General features: G+C 54.8%; 1 protein-coding gene across 1 annotated transcript in view; it reads right to left on the bottom strand.

Annotated features, from left to right (window-relative positions):
- The window catches only part of ntrk3b (neurotrophic tyrosine kinase, receptor, type 3b), a 100,990-nt gene extending 84,727 nt beyond the window's left edge, over positions 1-16,263 (bottom strand). Inside the window, exon 1 of the mRNA XM_086174709.1 lies at positions 15,729-16,263. Coding sequence (XP_086030835.1) covers positions 15,729-15,970 — 242 coding nt within the window. The 5' untranslated portion in view covers positions 15,971-16,263. The remainder of the gene's footprint in view (positions 1-15,728) is intronic.
- Positions 16,264-23,861: the final 7,598 nt, after the last annotated feature.

Below are 23,861 nucleotides of genomic sequence, written 5' to 3' on the forward strand. Positions count from 1 at the left end.
GGAATGGCCTCCTCGGGCAGCGGATCTGGGGCCCCGGTACCAGGACCTTCGTCTGTCGGCCCTTTTAGACCCTTTTCCGCTGAAAACGCAAATGAACTCCCGTTGCATCTACACGAGGACGCCGGGACCCACGGCTGAAGCTGGAACTGCAGCTCCAGACTGGAAAGACCTCAGAACTTCACCGGAGTACCCTGGAGTACCCCGGAGTGTTCCGGAGTATTCCGGAGTATGGGGTCCTACTTGGGAGTATTCCAGAGTATTCCGGAGTATTCCGGAGTATTCCGGAGTATGAGGTCCTACTTGGGAGTACTCCAGAGTGATCCAGAGTATTCTGGAGTATTCCGGAGTATGGGTTCCTACTTGGGAGTACTCCAGAGTGATCCAGAGTATTCTGGAGTATGGGGTCCTACTTGGGAGTACTCCAGAGTATTCTGGAGTATTCCGGAGTACGGGTTCCTACTTGGGAGTACTCCACGGCCCTGCTTGTGCTCATTACTCGACTGAACCCTTGTGCTTCTTCAAAGTTCGGTAGTCGTCCGACGTCGCCTGATTGTCGGCACGTACCAATCCTCGCTGTAGTGCCCGTGCTTCTGTAGAGACAGGAAGTGCCTCTGCACATGCGCACGTTTTACTTTGTCACAAAGTCAGCGTGGCGACTACTGGCTTGGCATGTGTACCACAGACTTTCTGGTATTTCTTGCACTCGTGCTTGCAGGGAGATGGTTTTGGAGACGTAGCGTGGAACCGTTTGAAAACAGCGACTAAACAAACGGCGTTCTGGTCCTGGTCCTCGGACCGGGCCAAAGTAGGACGCTCCCGACGCGCTGGCGGGCAGAGCTCAGGTGCTGCGTCACCTGTTTCTAAGCTGTCAGACGCTCACAACCGAAGCCAGTGACGTGGCCGGTGACACAAAGTGTCCACAAGAGACACCAAGAGACGAGATCTGAACGTCCACCGGCGTGGAGTTCTTACTTGCTGCCGCTGTAAATCTCCACAAGTATTTTCACCCGCTGTGAAAAAGTAAAGGCGATGAATCTTAAAAGAAAAAGGTGTTTTTTTTTTGGAAAATGTGTGTACGGCATTAGCCGCAGATAACTAATCTGTACATCGGCCCTGTTGCCGCTCCTCTCATGAATTATTCAGCCGTCGCAGCGACGCCGTCCTCCATTATTAAAAAGCAAACTAAATCACTCAGCCTCTCCGGTCAGAGGTATTAAGAACCCATACCCAGATGTTTATCGCTTGTAGTATTTTATCTGCGCCAAACAAGGACAGAAACTGTTTGTCTCGCCGCCCACCGAGGGGAAAAGATGTATGGCACGCACACACACACACACACACACACACACACACACACACACACATACAGTTTGTCATCTAAACTGGCTTGAGGGGTTCAAAAAAGAAAAGAAGTAGTTCTGCATGTTGCTGTGTACCCGCTGTGAGCGAGACATTAAAAATAAATGACAGTAGTATCAGATGTGGTCCCCGGGGCCTCCACCGGGACCCCCGACCCCCCGGACCCCCCCGGACCCCCCCAGAACCCCCCAGACCCCCCAGAACCCCCCAGACCCCCCCGGACCCCCCGGACCCCGATCAGGAGCTCCCACCGCCGCTCCGGTTCCAAAGGATTCAGCTTTTGCGGTAATTACGGCGCGGCGGAGGCCTGCCAGGGCGAGGGGGGGGGGGATCCAGCAGCGTGCACGTTCAGCCTGCGGCGCCGCTGCCATGAGTCAGCCCACAACACACACACACACACACACACACACACACACACACACAGAGTTCAGGACATTTCAAAGGTAAACTGACAAGTCTCCATGCACGCCATGCGCCCCCCCGCCCCCCCCGCCCCCGCTGAGCCGCACAGACAGCATCATCCATACGGATGATTCGGGCCGGAGGAGCCTCGGCCTCAGGACGGACGCCGGGCCTTTACATAATTGCAGGACGCGCCGGGAAAGACATGAGGAATGGCGGCGGGGCGACGCGGCGGCGCTGATGCGTTGCATAACCTGCAAATTAAAAGGAATAATGCGGGACCCTGTGATCAAAAAGTGAATTAACAATGCATGAGTCGGTTAATTAACTTTAACTCCCGAATTAATCGCGGTGTTAAATGTCCCTCGAAGACAAACCCAGCCCGTTTTGGGGGCGACTCTGTAAACATCTCCGCCGCCTCGGAAACCAACCGCAGAGGAAGACGGAGACGGATGGGGGGGGGGGGGGGGATAATTACCGCCCTCTGATTGGCCGCCGCCGGGGATCGATAACGAGACCCAGATAAAGTCTGAATGTCAAATTTCTAACTGCGGCGGCTGGTTGGAGATCACGTTTGAAGTTGTGCGAGAGCTCGGCGAGAACGTCGATAAGATGTTTGGGGGGGAGGTTTCCGTTCAGGTGAACGTCGGTCACCTCGCAGCTCGTCTCCAAAGACCTCAGACAGCGAAGCTTCCAGTGGAACCATGGAAAACGACCTCCAGAGAAGTCCTCCGTCCTCAGATGATTCTCCTGTAGAACCTGCGGAGGTTCTCGGTCATCCGGGTCGTCTCCGATTCTCGCCGACATCTTCTTGTCTACGCTACCGGACTCCAATGTCTTCACTTGAGGACGTTCCTACGTTACTCCGTAGCAGGTTGGCGCTGATACGGTTCGGGAGGCCTTTCCCTTCCTGTCCGAGGTCCGGTTCAGTCGGAGACGACGTCGGCCGCGCTTTAAAAATACCGCGTTGATAATCTGCAGCGATACTGCGGAGAGGCTGCATGTTAATGGGCGGTGGGCGTCGGAGGAACCAGGATTATGGATCTGGAAGCGGCAGAATGCGGAGAGGCAGCGCTTTAAAGAGGGTTTATCTAATCCTGACAGAAACAACTGAGCCCTCAGTATCTTCCAGCCCGCCTTCCTCAATGCATCTTTTGATTGTTAGCGGAGGGGGAGGCGCCTTCATTAGCATGCATCTGTAGGGCGCGGGGGCCGCCTGCAGATGCACGGATCGAGGTGGATGGCGAGCGGGGGGGGGGGGGGGGGGCGTGGGAGAAGGCGTATCGGTCGCACGGCCCGGACTCCTCGCGGCGAGATGCATGCGGAGCATCCGAACGAAGCTTCGCTCCCTCCCTCCCTCCCTCCCTCCCTCCCGCTCCCTAATTCTCAGATGGCAGCCGTGACCCAGATTCGGCAAAGACAGGTTCATGCAAACTTGATGATACGCTCAGAACAGAAGAACTCGCCGCGCAGCGCCCGAGGTGAGCCCGGCAACATGGAGGCGGGCGGCAGGGGGTCCGCGGGCCCCGGGGCCGGACGGGGAACCACAGAATGTGCCGACGACAAAAGCAAAGGACGGATCGGCGGCGCCGGGTTTGAAGGCGGCGGAGAAAAAAACCCAGGAGGACGGGGGTGATGAGCAGGGGAGGCGGCGCAGACGCTGACTTAGGACCGGCTGATAACCAGCGTTCAGAAGACACGGCGCTGTCGTTGGCCGCCTCCTGCCTCCCCTGGAGATGGAGATGCTCTCCATCTCCAGGGGAGGCAGGCGGGGCGCCACATCTGCTCCACGTCTAAATCCCAGGCCGGGTTCTCCGGACGTCCGACTCCATTACGCCGCCCGTCCGGCGTGGAGAACGCTGCCTTCAGTTTGATGGTCCGGGGAAAAGCCGGGCCGCTCGGGGAGAACCTGCATCTACTTCTCCAGAGGAACCGAAGTAGGTCTTAAAAAGTGGAGTCCAGGCATGGAGGTTGTTCTAGAGAGCCGGACCTGAAGGACCGGCCCTCCCACGCAGCCTCAGGGGATCAAACCACCGACCTTCGGGTCGAGGCGGCGCCCGCTCTACCGGCTGAGCCGCCGCTCCAAAGACTCCTGGGTGAAGGTTAAACTCCTTCAAGAAATGAAGGAAGCGTACGCGCCGTGACGCGATCCGTCGCCGAGCACCAGGACCTGAACGACGGAGAACCTTCGCGGACCAAAACATGTCCTGCGTGTGGACAGAGGCCTGCGTTCGGTCGACCCGCACTATCCGACGCTTTCTTTTGTGGACCTCCCTGTGCCCACAAGCGTCTCGCCGAAGGTGCCGGCCGTCCGGGTGTCTTCTCGCTCCGCACAGACACCTACTTTCTAATTTGTTCCTCGCTCACCGCTCGTCGTACTCCGTGCAAAACGGGCGCACTAGATAGCGGAAAACAAAGATCTACAAGAGCGGAGCCCGTGAATGCCGACGCAGGACACGGCGTCCTCGCGTGATGACCTCGGGGTCGCCGGAAGAATCCGCCCGACGCGGAAAACACAACACGACAAACAGATAAATATTCGTGTGATTTCGGTCTTTCGACGAAGCTCAGAACCTCCGTTCTCCCCGACGGTCACGATTCCGAGAGCTGATTAAGTTGATTTATTATTCCACGGCTTCTAACCAAACTTTTCTTTGCTACTTTGCCCGGAAAAAAAAAAAGGACTCCTCCTTCTGCCGAGCCTGAAATCTTGTTCTGGTACAAATGAGGTCTGTCTGCGTGAAGATATTGTGAATATGGAAACGCTGCCAAGCTCTGAGTGTATAAAGTGTCTGGTCAGAGTCCAAATGTTGTTTACAACAATTTCATCAGATCGCTCTCCGAATCCAAGCGGAACGGCGCCGCACGCGTTCGCCGAGCTCCGCCCTCGGAGCGGACGCCGGGGGTCGGACCCCCCGCCGCCGCCGCCGCCGCTCCGACCCGACTCCTATCCTTCGCTACGTTGGACTTTCCCAAACGGGAAAATGGAGGTTTGATTAAACAATAAATAAAAGCGTCTCGACGGCCGGCCGCCCCCCCGCAGAGCCGTGTCGGCGGGGAGATTTTTTCTATTGTTTGCGCTTGAAAACGCTACCTGGACCTCCGCTCGCAAAAAAAATGAAATGAAATAAAATCAATGAAGCAACTTCTCCTCTTTTTCCCCCGACAATAAGGAGGCATCGGCGGCGCCGTCAGAGAACACAATGGCTCTTTGTTTCCCTCCCCGTCGGCTCAGATAACCCAGATAGATTGATGTCGGCCGACTCGCTAGCAGCTAAACAAAGGCTAACTCAGGTTGGGATGTAATCTACTTAGGCTTCCAGAGGCGAGCAACCGCACTGGAACATCTGCAGAACACACACACACACACACACACACACACACACAAATGCACAGAAACCACCCCTCCTCGAGGGGATTCATAAAAATAATAAAAAAAAGAGAAGTAAATAAATAACCCTTGCGGTGGGAAGAATAAAATGAACTGGAGCATCAAAGACAAAATATCAAGGGGACAAATAAAAATAAATCAAGGCGGCAATCAGATACAGGTGTCGGGACGGCGAGGATCCAGATCTTATGGACCAGAGCAGGAGAACAAAGTGGAGGAGGAGGAGGAGGAGGAACGAAGAGGAGGAGGAGGAGGAGGAGGAGGAACGAGGAGGAGGAAGAGGAACGAAGAAGAGGAGGGCTGAGGTGAATGATCAGGCTGCAGAGACGAGGGGAGAATGTGTGTCAAGGGGAGTGAAGGTGGATGCTGGATGGATGGGAACCACCTCGCCGTCACGCCCACCACCGCTGATTCCAGGGTGGAACACACACCCTTCTTCTCCACGAGGGGAGGGGTGTGTGTGTGTGTCTGTGTGTGTGTGTGTGTGTGTGTGTGTGTGTGTGTGTGAGTTGGGGTCTAACAGACCCAGCCAGCTGTGCTGGTGTGGATTGGGCAATCAGAGGTGGGAAATCTCCGTGGAGAATCAGAAAGATTCAGTTTGATCCGCTGATCCTACGGAGGACATTCGGGCCTGGACCCCAGACACCTGATGCTGTGTGTGTGTGTGTGTGTGTGTGTGTGTGTGTGTCAGTTACACAACATCCTAGCACTCAAACATCGAGGCCGGCTTCTGCATCCCTGCTGCTCCTGGGTTCTGCGAGGGCTCTTCAGCAGGTCCCTCACACCTGCCAGGACGCCGCAGACCTCACGCCTCTCGCCTCTCAAAACAGGACGAACAAACGCCAACCAAGAACGTTGGTTTCCAGTCCGCAGAAGAAGCCTGGAGTTTCCCGCTCCCGCCTCCACCCCGGGGAGTGTGTGCGACCCCGGCTGGTAGCCGCTACATCCAGTATCTCCGCCCGATGTCCGGGGAGGTGGAATCACCCAGCAGAAGCGCACCAAGTAAGGACGTCCTGCAGATGGGAGCTACATGCCTTGAAAAGTGTAAGGAAGGTAAAAACCATGAAAGAGTGGCGCGTCCCCGTTCGAGGACGCGTCTTCTGCGAAAACGACTTCAGAGGCAGAGCTGGCTTTTCGAATGTCCTTAGATTCCAGCGAGCCCGAGCGGCGAGGAGACATTAAAAATGCAGAACAAACAAAAATCCGAGGAGATCCAAATCAATACTGTTTTTGAATTTAGAGTTTCAGGCCGACGCAAAACAAGGCGCAGCTCGGGCACGGAAACATGTTATTGGATGGATGTTATTTCCCAGGCGTCCGAGTCAGAAGGAGACCGGCGGGACGACCATCCGAGCTTCGTCATCCGGTCCGGAGCAGAAGAAGAGCCCACGTGTTATTGGTTTCTCCTCCGACCGGACGGTCCGTCTTTCCGTCCGGAGCGTTCGGCGGGAGGAGAAACACCGGCGAGGCTCTGAGTCGCTGTCAGACGGACGCCGGCCGAAGGGCCGGACCAGGAGAACGGGACCTCCCGCCGACGATGAGGGAGATACGAGGGAGATCTCCAGCCACGCCGGAGACGTCCACCGTGACGACGCGCCGGCGGCGAGCCGAGTTTGCCGCGGCGTCTCTGCGTGGACGGGGACGGCCGAGGCGCGTCCGTCATCTCCGTCCAACAGGCCGAGCGCGGCGCGGTGAAAAGCAACGGCGGTAACTTCCTAAACGCTGCGCAGACGTCTGTTAATGTGATCTTCCTTTGGAGCTCAGAACTAAAATATCTTTTTAAATTCCTCTTTGAAAGGCCCCCTTTCAAAAGTCCAAAGCCAAGGAGAGTCTGGGCTGATCGGCGCCAATTTGTGGGCCGTTCTGACATTTCATTTCAGTTCCTGAAGCACACCTCCGCCGCCGGAGAGACTTTTTTTTTTCCCCCAATCTGGCGTACATTCGATATTTACTTTGTGGTGACGGCCCAGACGGGCGTGGGAATTCACTGCGCATGTGTGTCGGATCAGACGCCAGTCAGTCATACAAGTCATCAGCGCAGCCCTGAGATCCTGAAGGGATCCAGCAGCCCTGAGATCCTGAAGGGATCCAGCAGCTCTGAGATCCTGAAGGGATCCAGCAGCCCTGAGATCCTGAAGGGATCCAGCAGCCCTGAGATCCTGAAGGGATCCAGCAGCCCTGAGATCCTGGAGGGATCCGGCAGCCCTGCAGATTTAAACCGCTGCCGAACCCCGACTCTGCTGCTCCTCGGGAGTCTTGCGCCTCCCGGACTTTCATTCTCGGGTGTGTCGAGGACTCTGGACGGGCGCGCCGACGCCAAAGCGGCCCTTCAACCACCTGCGACCCCGAGCCCGTGCGCGGGATGCGGCCCGCTGGCCCCGTGCGCCCTCGCCATCACGGTTCTCGGGCCACAAGACAGGAACCCTGGTTTCCATATATGATGAAAAACACACGTATTTCAGAGGAAACATGAACGCTCATCGAGCTGCAACGTTGCTCTTCATGTTCCAGAGCGATGGAACTTCAAATGCACGGATTCCAAGGAGCTCATTTCCATTATATAACTCGACGTTTACCTGGACAAATACTGGACATGCAGACCGATGACACTGCGCCAGGAGGCGGGGCTTAGTAACTGTCAAATCACAGGACCACGTGGAGAGACGTCCAACCATCAGCACTGACTGAAGGAACATGGAGACTCCAGAGTGGGAGAACATGGAGACTCCAGAGTGGGAGAACATGGAGACTCCAGAGTAGGAGAACATGGAGACTCCAGACAGGGAGAACATGGAGACTCCAGAGTGGGAGAACATGGAGACTCCAGACAGAAGGAACATGGAGACTCCAGAGTAGGAGAACATGGAGACTCCAGAGTAGGAGAACATGGAGACTCCAGACAGGGAGAACATGGAGACTCCAGACAGAAGGAACATGGAGACTCCAGAGTGGGAGAACATGGAGACTCCAGAGTAGGAGAACATGGAGACTCCAGACAGGGAGAACATGGAGACTCCAGACAGAAGGAACATGGAGACTCCAGAGTGGGACAACATGGAGACTCCAAAGGGGGAGAACATGGAGACTCCAGACAGGGAGAACATGGAGACTCCAGAGTAGGAGAACATGGAGACTCCAGCCAGAAGGAACATGGAGACTCCAGAGTGGGAGAACATGGAGACTCCAGCCAGAAGGAACATGGAGACTCCAGACAGGGAGAACATGGAGACTCCAGAGTGGGAGAACATGGAGACTCCAGAGTAGGAGAACATGGAGACTCCAGCCAGAAGGAAGATGGAAGGAAGCCACAGGCTGAGAGGCTCTGCAGCGAGGCGGCGGCGGCGGCGGCGGCTGACGGCTGCACCACAGCAGAGCCCTCGCTGCACTTCAAGGGTTACACTTTTTTTCTTGTTTTGCTCTTTATGTATTTGATCTTACCAGAGAGAGAAAAAAAAGCAATAAGAGGAAAATTGGAAAACCCAAAATGGGATCATGAAACGCTCCGCCAGCCGCCCCCCCGCTCTGCATGCTGAACAAATGGCGTTTGATCTGGACGCCGTTTGCACTTAGCGGGGGCAAGAAAAAAAAAGGCCTCGGTAAAGCCATGCTAGGGCGGAGGGCTAATGTGCTGAGGCGCAAGCCGGCGAGCGTTTGACGGGTAACGGCGGCGTCAGATAAAAGAAAGAGAAAGGGAAGGGGAGCTCCGGGTGGCAGACGCAAGAAAGAAACATTCCCTCTGTCGCCGCAATTTCCTGCTTCCCGTTAAAAGGCCGGGGATATTTCGCCAAGTATTAAATAAGATGTGACGCGCCGAGAAAGTGAAAGGAGAAGTTGTCGTATTTCGACACCTCTGAGAGAGAGATTTAACACAAATTATTTTATAACTCGCTTACCGCGGGCAGGCAGTCACATCTCGGGGATTTAAAAGTTTACCGTCTAAAAAAAAAAAAGAAAAAAAAAAATCACATTATCTCCACAACACGTGCTCATTACGGTCCTGGACGACACCTAAGCAACATCTCAGCCTCCTGAGGGTTGTGGCGCCCCGGCGTTCTGCTGGCGGGGAGGACGGGACGGGACGGGACGGGACGGGACGGGACGGGACGGAGCGCCACCACAACTGGACCGCTCAGTCCATGTCAGAGGCAGCAGCCAATCACGTGGCCTCGTACGGGGACGGCGGATTCCAGGCGCCGTCAGGAGTCTGCGGTTGACCTGCCGACTGGTTTTGGACTCGACGGAGAACCCGGAGAGAACCCGGGAAGAACAACGGGATTCCGGTCCAAACACAGCCGCTACCCAGCGTTAGCCACCAAATAACTTGCAATTATTATTCATAACCGTAATGACAATATTAAAATACATGAAAGGCTGCGCGGCTCTCATCACTGGTTACAAATGAAGGGACTGAAGCTGACAAGTGAAATACAAGAGCTGGTGGTTTTTCTTTTTCCCAGCCCAATTTCCAGACTTTGAACACAAGTCCTAGAGATGCCATGCCAAAGTTTTACTATTTACTTTATTCCTTATCCGGCGAGGTGCGTCCCTCTGTTTGCCTGCGTCTCCACAGCTTTGAGGGCTTTCAGGGAGGATGAATAAATATACACATCTGAATATATTTTGCAAATTGTGCTTGTTCACACAGCCGGCGTCCTTCAGAAAAGCTCAGACAAAGCCGGCTCGTTCAAAACCTCGGTCGGCCGAAGCGGATCAGGAAAGTAAGAGGGAAATAAAAGGTAAGAGGGAAACAAACAGAGGAGCTCCGCGACGCCCGCGGTTTAACTGGGCGGAAGTCATCTTCCGGCACCACAACGACCCGCTGCCGGCAAGAAAAGCCGAGCGGTGCCGGTCGGGTCGGGTGACAAACATCACTGACCGTCTGTGCACATGTGAAGTCCGCCGCCACTTCATTTGCACCACGTGCACACCGAGCTGCGCTCAAACGTCTTGTTGAACTCTCTTCTACTCGCTGCTGCCATTTATATCTATAATACTATTTACAACCATGTTTACACTCTTCTACCAGCACGTATCCCGATGCACCGCGGACCGCAAAGTAGGAACCGTACAGGGAAACGCGTTTCTACTCAGTACGAGACGGGAAACGCTTTGAGACGTCCACGTTTTGCAGGCGGCCGTGGCGCGGCGGTGCATCGTGGGGCCGGCTGGGGTTTGTAGGCAACCGCGGGCAATTGTAGTCCGGAACGCCGCGAGTGGTGACGGCTAGCAGCCTGGGACTTACCGAAGATGTTATCCGGAAGCGGCGAAGAGCTCGCATTCAATCCCGCGGAGGAACCCAGATTCCTTGGGGACGCTCGAAAACGTCGTTTCCATCCGCGGAGCGAGCGCTCACTGCCCCTTATGTCCGAAGAACGCCGGCTGACGACCGCAGTGTGGCGGGCAGCGCAGCTCGTCAGGTCCCGCTAGCCGGCAGCGAAGCGAGTGAGCTAACTTTGGCGAGCGGCGCAGCTAGCGAGGCACCGCTAGCCAGCATTTCAGCCGCTGAGCTAACTGTAGCTACCAGCGCAGCTAACGAGCTAACTGTAGCTACCTCCGCAGCTAACGAGCTAACTGTAGCTATCGCGGAAACGCTAGCTTGCGGCGCAGCTAAAAGCGGCCCGTAGCTAGCAAAGTATCGATAACGAGCAAAACGTCAAATTTATAAACAATATATCGGGCTTGAGTTGCCACGTTGTGTTATGAGAGTAACTTTTCTCCTTCTGTTCTTTTGGTCCGACAAAGAACTTGACCTTTCCGTGGCTCCGTTGCCGCACTCTTTCCATTCGCGACCGGCTTTGACGGCTCCTTCAGGAAACACCGGAAACACCGGAAACACCGGATCCCGCCGACATCCCACCTGCCTTTACGTCATGGTTACATATTTTCACCATATTTCCATTTCCACTGTAAAACGTGAACAAAGCTTCCCCAAACTTTCAGAGAAGTGCTTCGGGGAACCTTTTTTAATGACGCTCATCCTCCAAATATAATCGCATGTCATTTTCATGGAAGAGCAAATTGAAGTTGCTAAATTCCTACGTAATTTCGTGTCCATGAAGGCCTCGGGGAAAGAAGCGGTTTCATATTAGTTTAACCACCGAAACGTTCATTAGAATTTGTCTCTGAACGATGTTCAAACTTAGTTTTCCACTCCTTCCAGGTCGGCTTCAATTAGACAGGAAGAAAAAACAGATGCAAATTGAAAGTTTTGTAAAAAAAAAAAAAAAAATTGTGGTCGTTTCCTTTTCCTGGCCCAGTTTGTGTCGTATCGACGCAAAGTGTTGAATGTAATTTGCAGGTTGTTACCTGTAAGAGCCGTTTGGTCATTTGGCTTTTGGGGGATAACTTAGATGCATCGATAGGAACCCCGTTTCCGCGGCTCCCGAAATGCGATTTTTCTTTTGAGGACACGACCGATGGCTATTTGATCGCCTTGTTTTGAGACTTTCCCGTCCGACGTCTTCTTCCCGACAAAGCTGGATTAACACGGCGTCTCGCTGCGATACGTCCCCCATTATAATGTCGTGTTCTCCATTAAATTAAAATAAATTAAAAATGTGAAAGGACGGAAGGAGGGGTCGGCTCTCTAAATACTCATTTCCCAGCGCCGGCTCGGAACACTGAGATGATATTCTCTTAAAAATATTCACTTTCTTTCATTTGTGACTGACTTGAGTGTGTGTAGGAGTCATGTCAGTGATTCCAGCGCTGCCAGAGGTCGCTCCGTGGATTCTGTTTGTGAATAATGATGGAGAATTTTCACCCAAAAAAAAAGAAGGAAAAAACCCTCCGATTTTCTCCCGAGAATTCAACACAGCCTTTTTATGAACATTTCTGGCACATTGAGCCACATTTGCATATAATAGCAGAGAAGGCGCTTGGCCTCTGCAGAGGTTTGTTCTCATCCAGTGAGTTTCCAGCTTTAACATATTCTGTGTGTGTGTGTGTGTGTGTGTGTGTGTGTGTGTGTGTATGTGTGTGCGTGCGTGCAGAGGAAAGAGAAAAAGGAAAAAAAGATGATATTAGACACGGGTTGTAATTAAAAGCGGGTCGGCTGCCGTGTCTTTAACCCGGGCCGGTGCCGAGGTTTGGACCCCTTCCGGTTCCCTCTGGTTCTTTTCTCTTCCTTCTGGTTCCTCCGGGTTTAGAAGAACTCGGTCCGGTTTAGAAATGGGGTTCTGATGAATCCGTCCGCGTACGGTCCCGAGCATCGGTTTGGCAGCCATTTTGGTGTTCGAATGAAAAGCGGCGACCGGGCTTTTTCACGCCGGCGTCCCTGCACTCTGATTGGTCCGTGAGCAGGGTCAGACCCCGGTGACAGCAGGGTCAAAGGTCAAGCGGAAGGTCAAGCTTAGATGTGAAGTCGTGACGTAGCGTGGAACGTTCTGCCGGCGTCCGCAGACGCTCTCCGTCAGGAAGCGTCCACCTCAAGCGGAACCCGTGACAGCACCATTCCCACGGGCAGTGAGGGACCGGCGCCGTGAGGACGTGCACCTTCAGCACCTTCAGCGCCTTCAGCGCCTTCAGCGCCTTCAGCGCCTTCAGCACCTTCAGCGCCACGCTCCAAAACAAACCGGTGATGAAGAAGACGACGCGGCGTTCGTGGAATCCCGACCGCGGACCAGCAGATGGTTGAGGTGTTTTCATCTTGTCCCTGCGCTGCTTCGCTGCGTGAGGAACCCGCCCTCGGCTCGCTCCGCTCTTATTCTGGGGGGAACCTTAGATGTTCCTCCAGAGCCCTGGAGAGCCCCGGGAGGCGGAGCGGCCCGGAGAGCTCGGACGTCTTCGCCGCTCCATCTGGCTCTGCTTCGGTCTGAGCGGCGAGCGGGAGAGATTTCACACGAGGAACCGTAGAAAGGCCCCGTCGGAGCAGAAGCTGAGATGTTTCCAGGAGCTGAAGGTCCTCGGTCTCTGCTTCCCCTGCTGCGGGAATGCACCAAAAGACGTTCCCGAGAAGGTTCTGGGAGCCGCAGAAGCTTCGCAGAGTGAAAGTGGCTAATCTCAGCGTAAAATCTATTCAGTATTGAATTCCTGGGGGTGAGAGCCGAGGTGAGGAACATTCTGGAGATAAAAATAAAAGCTTCTCTTCCTTCTGAAGGTTCTCCTCACGGCCGCGGGAAAGTAAAGACCCAACAATTGGTAATTGCATCAAAGTGTGTGTGTGTGTGGGGGGGGGGTGCTCTAAACGCTGCTTCTCCCAACCGTCCGGTGTGTGTGTGTGTGTGTGTGTGTGTGTGTGTGTGAGATAAGAATAACCCCCCAGCAGGCCTGCAGTTTACTGTTAATGAGTGTTTGTGACTGCGGTCCTTCAGGACCGAGGCTCTTCAGGAACGTCCTTCTCCCACGGCTCCTGGGAGGATCCAATCTGGAGAAGCAGACGCGGCGGCGCCGAGCCCGGGCGCCGTTCGGGGGTTCCGAGGCCCGTTTCAGACGGACGGGACACGTTCTCGGCCCGATCCGCTCTGCCGACCGGCGGCTCCGGCGGCTCCGCCACCGACGGCGTGTGAAGGAGGACGAAGGAGAGCGAGAGGTTCCCGTGGCGCTCACGCCGACGTCCTCCCAGGGGACGCCGCTCAGGCCCCGCCCGCCCCGATGGCCCGCGGCTCCATCCGCCTGGAGACCCGGTCCAGAACCGCAACGGGTCAGAATCGGCGGCGCCGACTGGAGTCGAGAACAGAAAGCCCGAACAACCGTCCGGGACCCGGCGGCCAATCACAGCTGCCCCCGAGGCAAGAGGCGGGGCTTAACCCGGACTGGACAGCCGTCAATCACTGAGAGACGTCCCGGCGTTCGCCCTTGGACATTTAACCTCCCATGAACCTGCTGACGACCTGAGAACATGGAGAGAACCAGGCCTGGAGAACCCAGAGGCTCAGCCCAGTCCCTCGACTATAATACACTGGAATTATAAGAACCAGAAGAATGATATCAATGCAAAGTTGTTATGAATGTGTGTGTGTGTGTGTGTGTGTAGGTGTTTAATGTGCAAGAGACGGACTCGAGGAGGTGGGAGCAGGGCCACCCATCTCACACTGATCACTCCGATCACTCTGATCACTCCGATGCTCTGCGGGCAAAGAGAGTGACTGGAAGCTCAGACACTCCTGGAGCTTCTATACCTTCTATACCTTTTATACCTTCTATTCCTTCTATTCCTTCTGTACCTTCTATACCTTCTATACCTTCTACATCTGGAGCTGCTCTACACGCCTCAGAACACATTACAACACACCAATAATCACATATTAAAATCACTTTCATGATAGTGTGCTAGTGATAACACACACACACACACACACACACACACACACACACACCCCAGGAGAGCTCGGCCAGCGGAGTAAAAAGCAGAGCTGCAGGAAGCCGTCAGCCAACATTACAAACGTTCATTGGAAATAGAAATAATAGCTTAGCATCCACACACACACACACACACACAAACACACACACTCACACACACACACACACAGCTTCGACGGCCGCCCAATCCAGCCCACAGACTTATGTGTTAATCACATGGAATAAATGAGCAGTAATAGAGTATTTTCTGTGCACAGTACTCCCTGCAGTACTCGCCACATGGAGGTCTAAGGAGTACTAGTACTACTAGTACTACTAGTACTACTACTGATACACCAGGCTGGGAGGAGGACAGGAGGTCCAAGGCAGAAGGACATGAACCAACACATGGATGGTGCAACGGATAGATAGATAGATAGATAGATAGATGTGTTCCCTCCAGATGTCCACGCTGTTATAGATCATATCTCCATATCTCCGTGTGCGTGTGAGCCGCCGTCTCCGCGGTGCTCAGAGATCCTGGAGGAGATCCAGGAGATGGACCCCCCCCCAGGTGGAGCAGGTGGGCGGGGGTTCCGGGGCGCCACAGCGCCCTCTAGCGGCCAATCGAGGCGGAGAACCGCGTCACAATACGAGTGCTTGTCTCACTGGAGGGGGGGGTGGAAGGGGGGTGAAAGGGGGGTCTTCGTGGCGTGGAAAAAGGGGAAGCCATGGAGGGGCATTCCGGCACGTGCGGGAGTAGGGGGGTAGTGTGCACCCAGATCGATGCCCCCCCCCCCCCCCCCCCCCCATTTCTCCTTTTTGGAAAAAGAAGCCTTTGATTTGGGCGGGAAGGGGGGGGGGGGCATCTTCTCCCGTCCTGCTTTCATTTTAGAAATCCAAAGAAAACCAATGAGCCACAAGTAACCCCCCCCCGCACACACACACACACACACACACACACAAACACACACACAGCCTTGCGCACCCCGTGCCCGTGCGCGCACACGCACCGCTCCGCGAGTCTCATCTGGACGTGATAAAGTTTGCGTTGTCTCGCAGGACCCCGCGCGCGGGGGGGGGCCAGGTTGACCCCCCCCCGCTTTATTTCTGTCCCATTTGGCACAATCTGTCGGCTTACCGCGCGCGTACACGCACACGCACACACCGCTCGCTCCGCGTTCGGCACCGCGACATCCGGCTTCCGCTTCCGGCCGCTGCGGAGGAGAGACCCGGTCGGCCGGCCGAAGTGCGTGCGTGTGTGTGTGTGCGTGCGTGCCCGCGCGCGTGCACTTACATGGACGTGATGTTCTTGAAGAAGTCCGCGATGTCCCCGCCGGTGCCGTTGCCGCCGTTGCCGTTGCCGTTGCCGTCCTGCAGCGCGAGCAGCGGGAAGAAGCGCCCGCTGTCCGTCTGGTTGCAGTGGATCTCCGTGCGTGAGCACCCGCACGTCGGCGGGCAGTCGAGCATGGAGCCGCGGGCCGGCCGGACCCGCAGCCAGCCCAGGACCAGCACGCCGCCCCAGAACCACGCGTCCATCGCTGCCTCTGCGGGACGAGGACCGAGCGCGGATGCCGCTGCGCGCGTCCGTGCGCGTCACAAGAGAAGAAGGAAAAAAAAAAGAGCGAGAGAGAGAGAGAGAGAGAAGGAGGGATGAGAGGCTAGCGGAGGCGGGCGGGGGCTGCGGGGGCTGCGGGGGCTGCGGGGGCCGCGGGGGCCGCGGGGGTCCCGGGCTGCGGGAGCCGGATCCGCATGGCTGCTTCCCGGGGTTCGTCCTCCACCTTCTCCTCCTCTTCTTCTTCTTCTTCTTCTTCTTCTTCTCCTTCTCCCTCTCCTTCCTCTCCTTCCGCTCCTCCTCCTCCTCTTCCCGGGACGAACTGGCACGGAGCGGCGTGGCGTGCGGGGGCGGAGGGGGGGGGGGGGGGCGTGGGGGCCCCGCCCACCGGGAGCGGTCACACCTGCGGGGCCGCGGGGGGGCAATTATTTTACATTTTATTTGGAAAAGCAGTTTTTCCATCGGGGTGAAGAAAATATGACTTTCCCTCAAACTGACGGGATCCTTCGGTTCGTTTCCAGGATCGGAATCTTTTTTTTCTTTGCACTTTTATTTGGAAAATCCGGTGAAGAAAATGAAAGACGTTTAATTTTACTAACATAACTAATCACTTCATTACCGTGAAATATTACTTTTTTTCTAAATAGCATTTAGAGACACCGCTTTTAATCATGCCTTGTATTTTCACATCAAATCAGACAGGACTTATCATGTCTGGATCACCTTTAGACACATTTATTGATTTGTTATTTTCAATGTGTTTGGACGTCGGCAGTGAATTGATGAAACCTATTGGATATTTCAAAATATGTATTTATTATCGATCACGTTTCTCGTGGAGGAAAACAAACCCTCGGTCGGATCTTTTTCCTGCGATCTCAATTTTCCTCCAGGTTCGGTTGATTTGAACGTGCACGACGGGAACAGAGCGAAGGCTTCGTTTGGGTTCGGTTTCCTCGGAGAACTAAAGTGATGGATCTCCAGATCGACCGTTTCATCTTTCTATCGCGTTCGTCCTCCGTCTCGTGATCGTCCGAATCCCAAGCGATTGACGCCGGCCTCAAACGACCGATCTCGCGATTGATACCGATCGAGAGCGATCGATCTTCATCGAAGGCAATTTATCTGCAACTCGAGTGTTTGATCTTGATCCAAAGCGTTTGATGTCGATCCAGTGATTAATAGTGATATAACCTGATCTACGCCGATCGATATGGATCTAAATGTTGAGCTGTCGATCGATCCTGACCTGAGGCGAGCGACAGGCGGGTCGTGTGTTTTCCGGTGGATTCCAGATCTTCGGTCGGAGGTCTTCCTTCCCGCCGGCCCGCAGGGGTCGGACCACCCGGGGAGGCCGAAGCTCATCTGGGAGAAGCTGATCCCTGAGGAGGTCTGAACCTCCACGTGTTCCTCCGGGTGAGGATTGTGGCTCTGCTGCTGTCAGAAACCCTCCAGATGTGTGACGTCATCATTGAATATGTATGACTTTGAATAGTATTGAACGCCTTTGATCGGAGTGAATACCTGCCGTCTTTGATCGGGTATTTGTTATTGGTACGATTGAAAACGACGATCCTGGAATACTTACCGTTATCAGTCTTCCTGCCGCAGGGAGAGGAAATGAAAAGTGTAAAAGCGGCGGCGGCCGTCGCCAGGGGTGACGGGGAGGCGGAGCTCGGGAGGCCGGATCCCATTGGCTCGTGGAGGACGCCGCATCAGAACCAGGATGCTTCCAAGGATCTCCTCGTGTCTTTCATCGCTTTATTTTACAATGTATAAAAATATCAAAATGACATCATACGAGATTCACTTCATTAAAATAATAATCAATTACACGAGATCAATATCACCGGTGTGATAGCTTATAGATAATATGTTTTGTGAAAGGACAGCATTCCGTCCGGGACCTCGTCTCAGGGTTCGACCCTCTGGCCCCAACCCACCGAGCCGCTGACGTGACCTTTGACCTCGGTCCTCCTCGGGTCAGCGCCCCCCCGCCCTCATCTTCCTCAGTCCTGCTGCTCTCCTCCTCCTCCTCTTCCTCTTCCTCCTCCTCTTCCTCTTCCTCCTCCTCTTCCTCTTCCTCCTCCTCTTCCTCCTCCTCCTCCTCTTCCTCCTCCTCCTCTTCCTCTTCCTCTTCCTCTTCCTCCTCCTCCTCTTCCTCTTCCTCCTCTTCCTCCTCCTCCTCCTCCTCCTCCTCCTCCTCTTCCTCTTCCTCTTCCTCTTCCTCTTCCTCTTCCTCCTCCTCTTCCTCTTCCTCTTCCTCTTCCTCTTCCTCTTCCTCTTCCTCCTCCTCCTCCTCCTCCTCCTCCCGTCTTCTAAATCTATCTTTCCTGGTGGTATTAAAACCCCGGAGGAGCAGAAAGTACCGCAGGTACTTTGCTCCAAAGAGTACTTTGCTTTAAAATATTCAGAGCGCCCGTGCTATTAGCCATTAGCCATTAGCCTTGCTTTCCTTTTGGCTCCTCGCTCCGCTATTATTAGCCGCCGCTCTCGGTCGCCGTCGCCGCCTGAGCGGAAAGAGCCAGACGCCGTCCGACCGCCGGCCGAGAGTCGCAGCGCCTCCGGGAGCCGCTCGCTAACACTTTGTGATAAATGCTTAATTACCCGCTAACTTATTGAACGGGTCATTTTTACCCGCCGGTGATACCCGGCAGGGACTCGGAAGCTTTGACTGTTGACGTGGCAACCGATCGCCGCTAATCCAGATGATCCGGATACGGATTACATCCGGAGTGTGTGGAAAAATGAGCGGATGAGTCGTAGACGTGTAATAACACCTCAGGAGAGGCTTCCTGCCTGCCGGAGAGGACCGGTGACGAGAAGAAGGGACGACCCGGATGAAGACCGCGATGTTCAGGTGTGGCGTCGCCTTCTGTCCAAACACACCAACATGTAATAACACTATCATTATACAGTTATTACGCTATAATGACAGTTATTACCATGTAATTAAAACCCTCTCAGGCTCAAATTAAGTTGTAGTTGCAGGAAAAATCTGATATTTGGCTGTCGCAAATCTGCAACATCTGCCTGGAGAAGGTTAACACCTTCCCCATTTGGCTGAAGGCCCTCTGAGCCCCCCCCAAAAAACACACACACACACACACACACAGGGCGCCCCCTGGTGGCCATGGGGGGGCGCCCTGTCGCCATGGTGACCCTTCCTGTCCACATCATGGCGCCAACTGTCAGAGGACGCCGGCGTCGCCATGGTCACGGCTGCCCCTGACCCACCGTCACGGCACGAACTGTCAGCCCACTGGAGGTGTGACCGTGCGATGACACACACACACACACACACACACACACACACACACACACACACACACACACACACACACACACACACACACTCACACACACACACACACACACACACACACACACTTTTTCACAGCTGTTTGTGAGCTCTGCTCCCTCCCTGGTGCTGCTGCCATGTTGCAGACGTGTTGCTGAGAAGCTTCCTGTGATGAAGCTGCGTGGACATGAAGATGCAAGAGCCACAGATCTTCACACTCGTCCCCCAGCACGTTCATCCACCTCTGGAAATAGTCACACACACACACACACACACACACACACACACACACACACAGCTGTGATCAGGACGTCACCCAGAATCTTACAGGTAATGACAGGAAGTTGTCTAGAAGTGAATAAATGTATAACGTGTCTTCTACCACTCCCGCCGGTATCCATGGTAACAGCCACAGGACAGTGTGAGGGGTCAAAGGTCAGGCGAGGGTCACGACCCCCTCGGCTCATTGGATGGCAAAAACCTCCGACCGGGTGGAGGTTCCTCCGGCACCTGAAGGGTAACCGTGGCAACGGTCACCCTTCCACGTCTCATGGAGCTCAAACAGAATTTCTCCTTCTGCCGCTGGATTTGGCCGAACGCTGCTTCCCGTTCCACCGCCTCCAAGGGTTCTCCACGGGTTCTCCACGGGTTCTCCAGGTTCCCTCCTGGGTTCTCTAAACGTGCCGCCGTTTTGATAGAGATGGCGAGCTCCGTGAGGGTTCTGCGGTGCTTCTGCACGAGGACGGCGAGAGCCGGGCCAGGAGAAGGAGTCCGAGTCCAGCCGAGGCCTCCGTGCTCTTGGACGGATCGATAAGAACCTGAGAACATCTTCTGAAGGAGGAACCTCGTGTTCCGTCCGGAGGCGGGGCTTTGGACCCACCTGCCGCCGGAGCTCACGAGGTTCTCCGGACCTGCTGCCGGGCCGGAGGTACCACATCTTCTCGCCCGCTTCTTCAGCTCTCCGTCGGCCCACGCCTCCTCCTCCTCCTCCTCCTCCTCCTCCTCTTCCTCTCGACGGCGTTTGATCACATCGAGGACTCCGGAGGAGGTTCTTCAGATGTTCTTCAGATGTTCACCGCCTCTGATGAAAGACGACCTCCGACGCTTCCCGTCAGCACGATTAGCGAGAACCTGGAGTTCCATCTTCTTCTGTCGTTGTTCCTCGTAAAGGAGGTCCAGAGAGCGGAGGAGGGGCGGAGCTGGGTTTAATCCACAAATGTGCTCCAGATCACAGCGCTGGAGATCAATACCAGGGGGAAGATCTCAGAAGCCACACAGGAGAAGGTGGGCTACTGGGACGGCTACATCTGAGTCTGAGCGTTCCACAGTTCTCTGCAGGTCAACGGGTCAGAAGAACCCACGCCATTCAGTCACTCAGGCTGGAGATTCAGGTGGAACCCAGACTGGAGGACCTGGAGGACCTGGAGAATCTGGAGGTCCTGGAGGCCCGAGAGTCGTCCTGATCCCCGGCCCCCGCTTCCATTCCTGTCTTCTTCCAAACGCTGCTCACTGAACCTTCTGACATCTTCTGGCCTTCATCCTGCCCACGTCAGTCTGCCCATCCATCCCTCAGCGCTGAGCTTTAACTGTCCACCTGCTCCTCACCTCGCTCCTCTGACGGGGGAACCCCTTGGCTCCACCGGGTCCTCCTCGGCTTCTTGAAGGTTCCGGGATTCTTCAGCGCTCTGGCAAATGAACCTGGACGAAGAGGAACGCCGAACCCAGACCGTCCATGTTCCCCTGGCCCGCTGTGGACCTTCTCAAACATATGGAGACTCAAACCTTGAAACAGGATCTTCAGGTTCTCCAAAGTCCCTCCTCTCCTCATCCTCCGGCAGGACAAGGTTGACCTTCAGGAAACCGTGGCCATCAAAACATCAGCGTTCTTGGAGAACACCGGCTGCGCTTTCATGCAGAACCTCAGATCTCCATGGCATCATCCACCTAGAACCAAACACAAGTTCCACTGGTTCTTACTCCAGGATGACCACGCCGTTGGACAAAGACCTCCACACCTCATGTGATGTTCTCCAGAAGGAGCCTGAAGAAGAACCTCAGGAACCAGGCGCCATGGCTCTTCCACCATGACGGAAAGAATCACTTCTTCTCAGGGTGGAAAAACAAACTGACAGCGCACACACACACATGCAGGCAGGCAGGCAGACACACACACACACACACACACACACACACACAGGCACTTGACAGGCTAATTGAAAAGCAATCATCCTGAGTCTCAGCAGGTCTGATAAGGATCAGGTGAGTTCACCTCGCCTGCAGGAGAAAGAAGATCTTCACACGTGGAGGGGGTGTGAGGGTGTGTGAGGGGGTGTGAGGGTGTGTGAGGGTGTGTGAGGGTGTGTGAGGGGGTGTGAGGGTGTGTGAGGGGGTGTGAGGGTGTGTGAGGGTGTGTGAGGGTGTGTGAGGGTGTGTGAGGGGGTGTGAGGGGGTGTGAGGGTGTGTGAGGGTGTGTGAGGGGGTGTGAGGGTGTGCACCGTGACTCCACCCCATATGTCCAGCGTTGCTCTTCTGGGGTGGTAGATGGTGTCCTGGAGCTGAGGTGGTCTCACCTGCCACGTGAACCCCTCAATCCTCTGAACACCGGAGGTTCCGGGCCGGCGGCCGGAGGAACCGGTGGAACGTGGGACGGGTTCTGCGGTTAGCCCTGGTTCCGCCCCAGAGAGGGGCTTCTCCGTCACGATGCGTACGCTTGTACGGTCCCTCGGGATCCCTGCGCCTACAGGTGGTCCACCCGGGTCCTGGTCCAGGTCTCTGTGACCCGGAAGGGATGAAACCTCCAGGCTAGCCGGGCTAATGGGGCTAACAGGGCTAACGAGCGGATGTGCAGAGCACGTCTCCATGACCGGCAAACAGCTGAAGGGGCGGAGCCTGACAGCCAAGGGGGCGGAGCCTGTCAGCTGGCCCCGCCCGCGTGGCCTCTGGGGGGGGGGGGTCGCCATGGCAACCCCTGCACCACTCTGGTTCTCCACAAAGTTCACTTGGATTTGTTTTTTAGGGCAATATTTTCTCTGCCATTAGTGTCATTGGTGACCTGTGTGTGTGTGTGTGTGTGTGTGTGTGTGTGTGTGTGTGTGTGCGTGTGTGCGTGTCCCAGCTCAATTTTCAGTGGTGTCTGATATGTGAGTCCAAAGATGAAACACCGTCAACGTTTGATGGAAGACCTCCTTCTGATGTTCTCTTCATGCAGTCTTGAAGGTGGAATTCCTTTGGAACCACATGAGAACACGACCGACGCAAAGAGGGGGCGGAGCCTATCACCACCTGGGGGCGGGGCTTCACCTGGACGAGTAGCTGTCAATCATAAAGAGACCCTCTCACTCGCACCTACTGAGTTTGGTCTTCAACAAACCTCAGGGAGAACCAAGCTGGAGAAGATGGAGAGAAGCTAGAGAGAAGCTAGAGAGAAGCTAGAGAAGGTCCACCCCCTGGCTTAGAAGCGAGTGAAATGTCCAGAGCAGCAGAAGGTCTCCAGAGCAGCCGTGCAGAAGGTAGTTATGTAAAGAGATGTTGGGATGGAAAGGCACCGCAGACCTTAGAGGAGCTTCACTTCATTACGCTGTGTTTACTGCTGAGCTGACAGTGAACACACACACACACACACACACAGGTCAGTGAAGTCCACTCAACACTCCTAACATTGAAGTAAAGCAACATTATGTGATGATGAAAATGAAGGCGTCAATCACTGCAAGTGTGTGTGTGTGTGTGTGTGTGTGTGTGTGTGTGTGTGTGTGTGTGTGTGTGTGTGTCCTCCCAGGTGTTGCTCCAGGAAGTCTGGCTCGGGTGGAGCCTCGCACGTGCCGCCGCCCGTGTCACCATGGCGACCTCCCCGCCGACGCATCGATCAATGACCGATTGATCACTCAGATGTTCTCCGTCGGCCGTCCTCAGGTCTGCTCCGTGCAGAAGGTCCTGGTCCTGGCAGGAGACCCCGGCTCCCAGCTGATGGACGCCAAGGCGAGGGATGAAACAAGCAGGTCATTAGATCTTCTGGTAGTTCTACCTTTGAGAATGAGTTCTTACTGCATTATTAACATTATTACAATATTAACATTATTAGAGTTATTAACATTGTTACCGTGTTATTAATGTTGTTAGTGATATTGTTATTATAGTGTTATTAATGTTGTTAGTGATATTAACGTTATTAGTGTGTTATTAATGTTGTTAGTGTTATTGTTATTACAGTGTTACTACTGTAATCAATGCGTTCTTATCTTTCCAGCCCCTCCTTCACTGTGTGAGATGAGGAAAGGGGTGGAGCCAATCACAGGTGACGGTGAGCTGAGAGGCGGAGTTTATCTGCTGTCAATCATGTCAAATTCTTCCAGTCTTCCGAGGATCTTCTCTGGCTTCCTGCGTCCGAAGCTCCTCCAGCTGAGGTTCCACACAGGTTCCTCAGCCCGCCGCCGTTTTGTTCTCTTCACATCTTTCTTGTTCTTTTACCGAGCAGACGACCTCCTGCCCGCCGCTGTTGCCCCGGCGACCTGCGTGCTGCCAAGGGCCTGACATGGAGTAACCACACACACACATACACACACACACACACACAC

Source organism: Fistularia commersonii, chromosome 27, assembly GCF_037954325.1.
Source record: "Fistularia commersonii isolate RoL2024-O1a breed Wild chromosome 27, RoL_Fcom_v1.0, whole genome shotgun sequence".
Lineage (NCBI taxonomy): Eukaryota > Metazoa > Chordata > Actinopteri > Syngnathiformes > Fistulariidae > Fistularia > Fistularia commersonii.